This window comes from Choloepus didactylus, chromosome 9 (assembly GCF_015220235.1).
Source record: "Choloepus didactylus isolate mChoDid1 chromosome 9, mChoDid1.pri, whole genome shotgun sequence".
Classification (NCBI taxonomy): domain Eukaryota; kingdom Metazoa; phylum Chordata; class Mammalia; order Pilosa; family Megalonychidae; genus Choloepus; species Choloepus didactylus.
Genome location: NC_051315.1, coordinates 28,968,002 through 28,980,891, shown reverse-complemented (window position 1 = coordinate 28,980,891; position 12,890 = coordinate 28,968,002). Strand labels below are relative to the sequence as shown.

The following is a 12,890-nucleotide window of genomic DNA, read 5'->3' as shown; positions in this document are numbered from 1 at the left end:
ATTTTAAGATGAGAAAATGAAGTCTGAAATTAAGTATGTTGGAGTATGTGACAGATCCATCCTTGATTCGAAGATTTTCTGAAACAAAAGCATATACACTACCACTATTTAACATTGACACATTATTTAATAATATTTGTCAATATTATGCTCCAAGTTCTACATGAATTTCCACTCTCATTAAGAAGATTGATATCTTCCTTCCCTATCCATCATACACTTTTAGCATATGTTTATTAAATTTATTGTGTAATGTTTCAATTGTTCTCAAATCATTTCATAAGTTCAATTATTGCATCCTAGAAGAGATTATATACTTCACAAAATTTGAAATCATGATGAATACTTAGTTTACTATCACTCCACATATTCTTACATGACAAATCATAATAGATTTTTTGAAGGCAAATAGATTGAGTTGAATTTTGTTCCAGAGTATTGTTTCATCTTCAAAAGCATTTCACCAAATTCCTATACTCAAGGATCATACAGAATAAAGGAAGAGTTTAGAAAAAAAAAGGGCAGAACTATATATAATTATAATGAAAAACAAATACATTGTTGGTCAATTAATTTACTATTTCTCACAAAAAATGTTACCAAAGCTGTTAATAGGAAATTTTCCTAGGCGACCACTTGCTCTCTAGTTCTTTGCATTTTCCCTTCCCAAATGGCCATACCTCCCGTTGGATTCTGTTTCCAGTGGAGTGGGGACAACTGCTGCTAACCATATTCCTACTCTTGTACCGAAGGCTTCCCTTTTGTTATTTTATTTAGTGACACAAAATTAAAGAGAGATTAAGAGCTGCCTAACCTCCCGTCTCCTCTCTATTACTTGCTGGCTATGTAGCCCTGGTCAAGTATTTTAACTTCTCTAAGCTTGTCCCCTCATCTCTAAAATGTTGATAACCATAGCTGTGACCTCATAGTCGGCTAAATAAGATAATGTAAATCACTGAAAATAGCACTTAGCACATAGTAAGTACTCCAAAAAATGTTAGCTAGTTGTACTGAGTATGAAATTGGTATGTAACTACATTGTATGATCACTATAAAACATGCATCAGCAGTTTAGGCTACTGTCAGTTAATCACAACCATCCATTATGTAACAGCCTTAGAAATCAAAGGCACAGGAAGAAGCACTTATTGCCTATAATGCAGAATTGTTTGTGCAGTATAAATATAGAGAGATGCAAGTAGTATTTGGAAAAAATAAAGAAATAATTATCTTCAACATTACTATAAAAAGTGTATTTTAGCATTTGCATGGTTGTTTATATAAAAGTATGTTTCTCTTCTGTTTTCCCTCTACACCCTCTGTCATATGATTTATTCCATTCTCATGGCTCTGAATGCCATCTTCATTCTGAGGGCTTGCAAATTCATGTCTCCAGATCTGTCTCTTCTCTGAGCTTCTTCTTGGCATACTAAATAACTTCCTGGATATCTCCTTCATGATGTCTTAAAATCTGAAATTCAAAAAATTCAAATTTAAACTTTTGATTGCTATCCATACCTAACCACCCTGTCTCCATCTCTTGAAATCTGTTCCTCTCCCAGTTTTTCTCATTTCATAATGGAACTGCCTGTACACACCCTCCCAATCCTCACTCTTGAGTTTGTGCAAACAAAAATTGACAGTCTTCCAGGATTCCTTTCTTTACCAATCCATCAGCATGTCTTGGCAATTTTACCTCCCAAATACACTTTGAATCTGTTCACTTCTCTCCTTCTTTACTGCTACCACCATACTCTGGATAACTATAATATTTTGTCTGGACCTTTAAAACATTCATATATTCTTGCCCTGTTTTAATCGGTTCACTGCATAACAGGCCAAGTAATTAAAAAATCTATATATATATCAAACTACCTCTATATCTCTCTATATCACTTTCCTCCCCTACTTAAAAGGCCTGCATGCTTATTATACCTTTGGAGTAAAATTCAAAATACTTGACTTGACTGACAAGCCTGTAAGATCACCTTCTTCATCCTCATCTTCTTCCCCTCTGTGTCTCACTCACTAGACTTATGATACATTGGATTTATTTTTGTTGCTCACATTCTTTCCCCTGTTAAGACCGTGGCATATGCTGTTTCTTCTGTGTGCCATGCTTTTTGTACTGCTCTACTCATCTTTCAGTTTCAATTGAAATACCACCTTTCAGAGTTTTTTCTCGATCTCTTTCTTTAAGTAGGTCACTCGACTGCTCTTCTCTATCATCCCAAAATCTAAATATTTCACAAGCTGAAATTACATATGCATGTGTTTATTTAGCCTCTCTCTCTTACTAGACTCTAACTCTCATTAATATAGATACTGCATCTATTTTTCTCATGACCATTTATGTAGCCAGTGCCTAGCATATACTAGACAATAAATATTTGTGAAATGAATGACTGAAATAATAGCATTATTTCTTTTCTTCAGAATTCTTTTCTGGACAGACTGGGATGCAAATTTTCCTCGCATTGAATCTGCCTCTATGAGTGGTGCTGAGAGAAAAACCATCTATAAAGATATGAAAACTGGGGCCTGGCCTAATGGACTAACTGTGGACCACTTCGAAAAAAGGATAGTTTGGACAGATGCCAGGTTTAAAAATGATCTTTTTTCTATATTTTCTTCTACCTTCCTCAGACAATATTTACATATCGAAATGTTTTCTAAATACATGCACTATGTAAATACATATTGAAACTGGTAGTTATTTTTGTTCGTTTTTTATGATAGTGGTGGTTTTCTGGCAGTTTTTGTTTTTGTAAATCAGATACAGGGCTATAAAAATATTTTCTCTTTATTTATCTGATGATCACATCACCAGACTATTTGAATGGTTTTTGATAATGTGCTGGTATATTTTACCTTTCTGTAGGTCAGATGCTATTTATTCAGCCCTCTATGATGGAACAGGCATGATAGAAATCATTCGCGGTCATGAATATCTTTCTCATCCCTTTGCTGTGTCTCTGTATGGGAGTGAGGTCTACTGGACAGACTGGAGGACCAACACATTGTCCAAAGCCAATAAGTGGACTGGGCAGAATGTCAGTGTGATTCAGAAAACCAGTGCCCAGCCATTCGATCTTCAGATATACCATCCTAGTCGTCAGCCACAGGGTAAGTGCTTGTTAAAGATTAAACACCCAGGAAGTATTTTCACCTCAATCATAAAATTTTTGAACTGTAAAATATCTTCTGCAAGGTAATAATCATTCATATTACATTAATAGTATGTGGTGGGTGTGGTTCCTTTCTTTATTTTAATTAGTTCAGAATATTGTTTTTCCTTTTCCTTTTTATCTCTTTCATATGGAAATTGAGAAATCTTAGAAATTAAAGACTTTAACACCAAGTTCCCTAATTCTTCACCAGCTGCTATTGCAACAACAAAAGATAATATGGGAAGTTGTGTAACATCATCACCTTTGGCATCTATTGCCTGAATATGATCAGGCAATTGGAAGAGAACACCAAGGACACATTTATGTTATGTTAGTGCCCAAATACTTACTCATGGCATATTGGGGGGAGAAGGGGTGGTAGATGAGAAAGACAGAGCCATTTGCTTGAGCTTCTCCATTTAAGAGAAGTGCATCCACATGGGCATGTTTGCTACCTTTCCCCATGTGTTAAACATTGTGATTCAGTAGTAATCTTCATCTTGGTTTCGTGATTTCATTTCTTCCACTCCAGCCTTGACAAATGTTCCTATCCTAAGACTCTAATTTCATTTTATTTTTCTTCAATATGATGGCCACTAGGTATACCATCAATTCATGCTTTTATACCTCTTGCCTGACTCTTCCCCTTTGTGACATTGTGGCCAAATCCTATGGAAATCTCATTCCAATGTAAATAATTTCTCCTCATCATAAGTATATGTTATTTTAAACACTTAATTCTCAGGTAACAGGCTCTCTCCTGTGGAATGCACATTTTTCTCCTTTTTTTCTTCTACTTTTAGTGTAGACAGAGATAGAGCAGCTCTTCTTCCTGTTTGTGAACCACACTTCAGGCCTTATTTTAGATTTGTTCTGTACTGTCTTCTAGCCCTTCCTGAAACAACCACTGCTGTGGTCTGTGGCAGCCCATGACTCCCCTCTCTTTCTTCAGTGTTTGGCCTAATTCTCTCTTGATACCATTTCTCCTACCTGAATTTTCTCATCTCTAAAATTTTGTATGCTTCTACTATAACTCAGACTGATTGAATCCAGTTCTCTTCCCAGATACTCTCAATTTCTCAGTTTCAACTTTTTTGTGTAATTGATCCTTCTTTGCCACTTGGGAATTTCTACACATCCTGGACTATGAATAATTACTTTAATCCTTTGCTCCCTTCATCCTATAACCTACAAAGTATGAGACCACTGAAGGGAAAAATACAGCTTCATCAATTTTGCACTTAATAGTCGTCCCATAAATATATTGAATTAAACTACACTGAAATACACCAGAAATGGTGATTCTGACCAGCAGTGTGTCACTAACATAATAAAAAAGGTATTTTTCTCTAGAAACTTCTTTTGAAAATGGAGGATTATCGAATCATAAACAAGCACTGTATGTGGATGACATAGGATTTGTTTTTATTTTTAGAATTGCAAAAATATTTACATCGCTAAATCCCCACCACCACCACCACCACCACACACACACACACACACACATACATTGTTCAGGATTTTATAGGGACATAATGTTTATGTTTTGGGTAACATAACTGAATTTCACCAAGAAAAATGACCATCTATATATTGGATAAATCCCCTCCCTCAAAATAGGGATCAATGTATTTCATTTCCCACCTGCACTTTCTGGTTTGCCCACATTGGCATGACCTTTAGGAAATTCATGGAATATGAAGGAACACGATACTTTCAGACTTTCCTGACATTTCCACATATATAGAAAGGGAGAGATTCAATGCAACTCATTTGTTTGGGGGGCACCTTTACATAACATGAAAGATGATTTATATGCAATTTCTCCACATTGAATAAAATCAGCAAGTTTTTATTATATGGACTTAATTTATTATATTTTCCCAGGGTTTAGGGCAGATATTCTGGGAATTATATACGTTTAGAGAATGTCACTTATAAAGAGAACTTGCTATTTCCTGGATGAAATCCAGTCAGTTTCCAATTTTGAGAATGATCAGAGAGCATTCGACTTTTCCCTATTATAAGGATCACTGAACTTATAACAATCATTATCCATCCTTTTTATCTGCTTCAGTGAGGTAACACTTCCACTGCTAGGAGGAAAAAAAAAAAAAAAAAAAAAATACAGGGACATATTGACTATTTTACTACCAAGGGTAGAATTACAATGAAAATGGTGGCAAAGGCTCAGCATTAACACAAGTACAATAATGTTAGACTCCTGTTTTCTGTTGAATAATAGCATGAAGTTCATGAAAAAAATAATAAATTTTAAAAGTACATGACATTCAGTGCTATAAAATTGAAATATCTCTTTTACAAATTAAAGAAATAAAGGTTAAAAATATTCTTTTGAAATTATCTAATCCTCCAAGTAAGACATTAATAAAAGTTTTGGCACCAGTTTTCTTACAAGCAAGCATTCATCATCTGCACAAATTTCCAGTTTATTTTTTGGACACACACAGAATTAAAAAAAACAAACAAACAAAAATAGATCCTTTTGGTTCCTAGGGTTGTTTTATGTGATTAGGAAGAAACAAGGCAAAGCTTTGTGATGCAAATTAATATGAAGTAAACATCATGGGTATTTTAAATCTAAATTTAAAGTTTTTTTATAATATGAGGGAGCTGAGCTCATGCATGATGTCAGGGACTCAGAAGCCAATTTGCATGGGTTGAAATTCCAATCCTACAATTTATTAATTGTGTCGTGTCAGATTAATTCCTTGTGCCTTAGTTTCCTGATCTGTAAACTGGAGATAATAATAGTACCTATATCATTGGATCTTGTAAACATGAGTTTAATAATCACTTAATGCAAACAAGTTAAACATGAGTTAGTATGTGGAAAGCTCTTAGTAAAGGGCCTCATACCTGCTATGTGTTTATATACTGTTTATATATTGTTGTGGATTGAATTGTTTCCCTCCAAAAGATATGCTCAAGTCCTTCCTCCCTGTCCTGTGACTGTGACCTCATTTGAATTTAGGATATTCAATGGTGTCATTATTTAAGATGAGACCAAATTGGATTAGGGTGTTTCCTGCATTCAATATGACTGGCGTCCTTATAAACAGAGGAAATTTGGACACAGTTGGTGAGACAGAGTGTAGAAGGGGCACTTCCCAAATCTGGGTTCGTCGCCAGGCACGGCCAATAGAAGCCACACTGAACTGGGCTGAGAAGGAAAAAAAAAAATTATTTATGTTGGAGAGAAGGAAAGCTTTCCCAAATCTGCCTCCTCAAAGTGTTTCTTCAATTGGGTTTTATACCAGGTTCAGAGACAAAGAGAGATAATCATTTGATTAACATGTAACAAGAGTGATAGACAAAAGGCTTATCTATATCTGGGAGGTTTGGGCAATCTCCCAGTGATTCTTTAAGTCGCTAAACCCATTAGAGACAAAGGTTGTTAATCATTTTAGTTAGCATGTAACAGGTTTGGAGAACTTCAGTAATTTAGTTATTTCCTGTTTTCTTCAGGAGCTAGGTGACACCTGTGAAAGGTGCAAACTCTATATTTACATATTGTCAGCAGACTGCATCTTGCTCCTCTGTGAGACCAAAGGTCCTCAGCCCCCACCCACCCTACCCTCCTCCCGGTCCAAGATTATATTAAAGCTGCTTTAGGTTACATTCCAAGGGTAATTTACAGTTTCCTGCTTGCTTACAGTTTTAGGTTATATTTTGAAAGTTACTGTTAGATAGGCAGCCGCGTGACAGAGGCAGAGTTTGGTTTATGCTGCCATGGACAGCTGATTACCCACCAGCAGCCAGGAAAGAGGCGAGACAGATTCTCCCCTTTAAGGGAAGCATGGCCCTGCCAACACCTTGATTTAATAACCTATTATTGAGATAATAAGTTGCTGTTGTTTTAAAACATCCAGTTTGTGGTATTTGTTACAGCAGCCCCAGCAAACTAAGACATATTTAAGTAAATCAAAATTAAAAGCTAACAATTATTATAATCATATCATTTTCCTAGCCCCCTTTTATTGAAATTTAGTTTGCATTACTTCTTTGGAGACATCGTTTATACACATATTTTCTCACATTTGAATAATTCATAGTGACCTTTATATCATACTTTGCCATGTCTTGCCAACTTGTTTAAAGAAGAATGCCAATAAAAGTTGAAATCACCACTCTAAAGAGGGCACTACTGTTGACTCCTCAAGAGGATCCAGATGTGGCATCAATCAGATGACCAGGCTATAAAATATATTCTCTCCACACACTCACTTTACCATCTAACAACACTCCCCCTGGGTGCAGTACATAGCATAATAAGTTTTCACTAAAAGCTGTGGCATGTTTAAAAATTTATTTATATTTTAAATAATATTTGCTCATTACAGATAAATTATGAAATGCAGAAAAACAGGAACAGAAAAAAAGTAGGGACCCATTTTACCTGCTCCCAAGGCAACAAACATTGTGATGTTTTGTCTTCTAGTTGTTTCCGTAGAGATTTTGCAATAGCAAAATAATAAACAAAGCCATTGCTTTTTATTGATGAATTGCTGTGTGCTTTTTTCCCCTCATCTTCAGAGCCATCTAACAAAACAGTTATTCCCACTTTATATATATATATAAAGTGGGAATAACTATTTTATATATCTATATATTATATATATATATATATATATACAAAACAGAGGCTCAGAAAAGTTAGATAACCTGGATCAGTAAAAAATCTCATCAAAGCTTGTACCAAGGTTCCAATGAGTATGACAAACTGCAAAGCCCATGATTCATTCCTTTCTAAATTAAGAAAGCTTTTGTATCTCTTCAGAACTAAGATCATTCTGCATTTTAAGTTTTGTATCTTAATTTTTATGCTTAGCACTAGCACTTTCTTTTCTCATGGATGCCTTATAATCTTCATTTTTAGTAAGTACATATTTTTGCATCATATATGACTATCAAAAATGTTCTTAACTATCCATCCACTATGGGACATTTAGTTTGATTTTAAGTAGTTGCTATTTTATCATAAATAATGTTAATGTATATATCTGTGCATATTTTTTTCATATTAAGAAGTTTTTTTAAGCAAATCATATGTTTGTTTATAGTTGCCAGAAACAAACACAATGAATATAAACAATTCCAAGAAGCTTTAGTGTCACCAAACCCCAAATGAAATCATGTCATTCTCATATTAGGTTATTTTTAGAACAAAAATAAATATGGAATATCTATAAAGTACATGTACTCTTTGGGAAATATGTATACACACATACAAAAATCATATAGTCCCCGTTCTCTCAGAGTTCTTATTAGAATAGGGAAAACAAACATAAGAAAATAGCTGCAGCCAAAAAATGATATTGATGCTAGAGTTCAAAATACCAATTAATAAATTAAACCCAACCCTGAATTTAAAGAACAAAATACAATATGACTAAATTAGATTTATTCCAGGAATAATAGTATTAGGAGGTGTTCTGGCTGAAGCAGAGGACAAGGAGCTGGAGCCGTTTTATGGCTTTGGTCTCCAGGGAAGCCCTGAGTTCTGACTGTGTGTTTGAACTTGTGCTGTTGGCAAAGGGGGTGGGGGAGGAAAGTGGGCATGAAGTATTCTAATTGGACTCAATGAGATTCATGTATTAGGCCTGCTGTTATGATACTGAGGTGAAGATGAGATGGAGGAAGGGACAGATTAAACAGTAAGCAGGTGCTTTGAGGCAAATGAGATCTCCTGTGTCAAAAAGAAAGTGTAAAGAAGGAAGAGTGCAGAATAGTAGTTTTTTTTTTTTTTTCCCAGCTACCATGGGGACTGAGATCAAAAGTTTGAATATAAAATATTAAGAAATTTGGAACTAGAATTTCACAATGTACTATAGCTTCACACTGCTTAGGATAGTCACATTTTGTCCCCATACGCTCTTTGAAGATTTATGTATCCACTCTCTCCCATCAATTAGTCTGATAGCTGGGGCATTTTAACCTAAATTCTCTATTTTCTGTATCTGATATGTTTTGGTAATTTATAACATGTCACTGATAATTTAAAGCCACCTACTGAATAAATAGATAGGAGAATGTTAATGATTCCTTATTATAAAGAGAAGTTATTTACATAAATATATTTATTCTTTTTATAATGAACAAGAATACCAAAATTGTATGTATTCCTTAAGCTGAAAATGAATAACATACATTTATGAAGCCACCTATTCTAAATATATTTTTATCAGTAAAATGCAGCTATTAGTTGAATAAATTTGGGTATATTAAAAAGCAACAATAATGACAAAAAATTACAAAAGGCACTTTTTGAGCCATATGCTAGTTCTTTTTTGGATAATGAGATCTGAACTTGCATGATTAAGCATTGAATTAAAATGATTTCACAATCATAGCTTTGTAATAATAAGGAAGGTGTGAGCTTATATCATGTTTTTATTAGTACTTTACAGGTATTAATCTGAAACTGCACAAAAATGTTCAGGAACAATTCTTCTGAGTAGGCTTTGTGCTTCAAAGCTACATTACAGCTATAAATTCTTACACCAACTCAGATTTCACCTCCTCTATTTTCACAGATTCTCTTAGTACTTGTAGCTTATTAGAGTTATTTTATCTTTTCTTAATTCTGTTTTACCTACCCAACTATATTATAAAATATTTCAGGAATGTAGTGTCATATATTTATTTGTGTTAGTAATGAGCCTAGATAAGTCCTTTATAATGGCAATACTAATAAGTATAATACTGATAGTAACTAACTCTTGCTAATCCTCATTTGCAGTTCCACAAGGAAGACTACAAACAACCCAATTTTACAGGTGAAGAACCTAAGGCAGAGAAATGTTAACCACCAGGGACTGATTGACTCCTTATCTGAGCTCAGGGAGTCTGACACTAGATGTCTCATTTAACCACTAAACTTTAAAGGGAGTAACCACTGAACTTTAAAGGAAGAAGAAATTGAATTCATATGTATTGATTCTCCCTGGGATTGTTATACCACATCACCAGATGGCAGTAAAGAGTCACAATTAATTGACATATTTGCATTGGATATAAAAACATGGACGAACTCATCCTTGCCTTCTTGGAGTTTATAGTCTAGAAGTAGAACAAGCCAAATTGACAAATAAAATAAAATAATGCAGATTAGGATAAACTAATATAATTGCTATTAGGGATAGGTTTAGAATGTATTAGTACAGTAAATGTATTTTAAAAGGGAGCAGGATGTGGTCCTAAAAAGACCTTTTTAAAATGTAGGAAATAAACACAGTCTCATTCATTTCCATCTTTACTTAACTCTGGGATCTTATTTCTTCATTTGCAGGTTGAGACAGCTACAAGTAAGGAGGGGATAAACTGAGAAACAAAGCTGGGGAGAGACCAGACTTGAATTGTCCCTTACAAAGAAATTTAGATTTTTATCCTCTACCGTTCCACTGATCTCAAACTTGAATGTGTATCAAAATTACCTGGAGGGCTTGTTAAGAAGACTGCTGGGATTCAGTCTCACAGTTTCTGATTCAGTAGGTCTGGGGTAGAGAGCTTGAGATTTTTTTCATTTATCACAAGTTCCGAGGGGATGCTGATATTGATACTGCCTTAAGAAACAAGTGTTCTAAGAGAAGGAGAAAAACCTCTAGATTTGTGTGCTAGAAACTTGACTCCATCTATACAAGGGAAAGATTGGAGAGAGAGAAGACTAGAGTAGGAGAATAGTGAAGAAAATCTGCCTCAATGATCAAGAGGTGACAGGTGGCAAAATCTGGGAAATGGTCATAAGAGCAGTGAGAATGGTATAGTTGAGATATATTTAAAAGCAAAGTCAATAAAAAAAAATGTGATGGTTGGGTTGTGGGTGGGGTAGGTGGCTGGGGAAAGAAGGAGAATTTGGGATGACTTTAGGTTTCCAGTTTTGTGTAATTGGCTTCACTACCAAGGTGTAACAGAAAGACCATGGGTGATGGCTTCAGGGAGGGCTTGGTAAGCTTTTACTATAAAAAGGCCCATGGTGGGTATTTTAGGCTTTGAGGGCCATATAGTCTCTGTTGCAACTACTCAACTCTATTGTCATGGCATGAAAGCACTCATACAGAAAATGAACGAGTGTGACTGTGTTCCAAAAAAAACATCATTTATGCACACTGAAATTTGAATTTCATATAATTTTCATGTGTCAATAAAATATTATTTTTCATTTGCTTTTCTTTCATCCATTTGAAAAAGTAGCTCACAGGATTGTATTAGTCCAGAGGCTATAGTTTGCTGACACCTGGTTTAAAGGAGAAACTGAAAAGTTCAATTTTGGTTATGCTGAAATTGAGGTCCTTCTGGGAGGCTATTGACTATTCAGAGCTACAAAGGGAAGAAGAGCTTGGATGAAGCTAGAGTCTGGGGAGCCATTCAATTGTAGATTAAAGGTTAGAAGATGGATGAAATTTCCTAAGAATATTACAGAAATAAAAATAAGGAAAGGGAGGGCCCTGGAGAACACCAACATTCAAGGGGAAAGCAAAGGAAAACCCTGAGAAAGTACTCAAGAGGTTCCAGACCAAAATGAGGTGCAATCCTAAAAACTTGGGGGAGGAATTTTAAGATGACAGTGGCCAATAGTATTGACTGTCACAGAAAAGTCAAGAAACATAAAAACGTAAAAGTATCCATTGGACTTGGCAGGAAGGTCAGCTATAATTTCAGTGAGATCCATTTCAGTGGAGTTGTTTGCATATGTCTTAGTAATCCTAAATATGTCTGAGGTTAGATATTAGTATGAATTTTCAAGTATTTTTACTAAAAATAGCATAATTTATTAAGCAGTAGAAATATATTATTAAGTAACACGATATCAATGCAAGAAAGATAACTTTAATGGCAATCACACTAGTTGATATAGTAATCAGCAGCGAGACTCTAGAGCCAGACTGCTTGAGTTTGTGTGCGTATGTATTTATATGTATTACTAACTTTGTCAAAAATTTTGTTCTGCCCTCTTCCTTAATGTATCTGTTTATTTTACATATTTACATAGTATCAGTTGAAGATTCATTTCATTTAACATGCATGCTATGTTAATATTTCTCAAAAAGTTAAGTATGAATTATTTAAATCAAAATGTTTCTATCTTTACTTGTAGTTGATAACAGTAACTGAGGGGATGAGCTTTCTGACTGAGGTGAAGTGAAAGGCAGGTGATATCAAAGCAAGGAGGAATTTTTGAGATTTGAGTAAACTGATGAAGCTTCTATAGCAGGTGCTTAGAACACCATGCAGTACTGAGAAACTAGTAGAAAAGAGAGAGGAGATGAGCAATGGAGAGGAGAAGGAAGGTGGAAACATGCAAAATATACTTTGCCACCTCATTCCAAATGTTGATATAAAAACCCAAAATGGAACTCACTTTCTGCTCTATTACCTCCCTCCTGTAACACATAGTACCTTCTCCCAATACCAATTATATAGACTCACATCTAATTTAGTGACTTATGGAATCCTTCAGTATTGTGGTAAAACCATATTATGAATTTAACAGGTCACCTGAAACCATTAATGGCATTATAGAATTATTTTTTTGAAAAATATAATCCAAATGTCAAAGAACTGAATTGCAATGAATTTGCATGCAGGAAATAAATTGAACTGTGTTTATAAATTGCTGTTCTTTTCATATGGTACTATACAGCTTACCTTAGGCTAGGGGAAAGGATTAATAAGAGAGAAACCATAAAATCCTTTCTT

At 34.7% G+C, this 12,890-nt stretch overlaps 1 protein-coding gene across 5 annotated transcripts in view; it reads left to right on the top strand.

Annotated features, from left to right (window-relative positions):
• Nucleotides 1–12,890, top strand: part of LRP1B (LDL receptor related protein 1B) — a 1,893,223-nt gene that overhangs the window by 1,232,691 nt on the left and 647,642 nt on the right. For all 5 annotated transcript variants that reach the window (XM_037849262.1, XM_037849261.1, XM_037849260.1 and 2 more), the window contains 2 exons: nucleotides 2,437–2,601; nucleotides 2,882–3,126. In XM_037849262.1, the coding sequence (XP_037705190.1) occupies nucleotides 2,437–2,601; nucleotides 2,882–3,126 (410 nt within the window). The remainder of the gene's footprint in view (nucleotides 1–2,436; nucleotides 2,602–2,881; nucleotides 3,127–12,890) is intronic.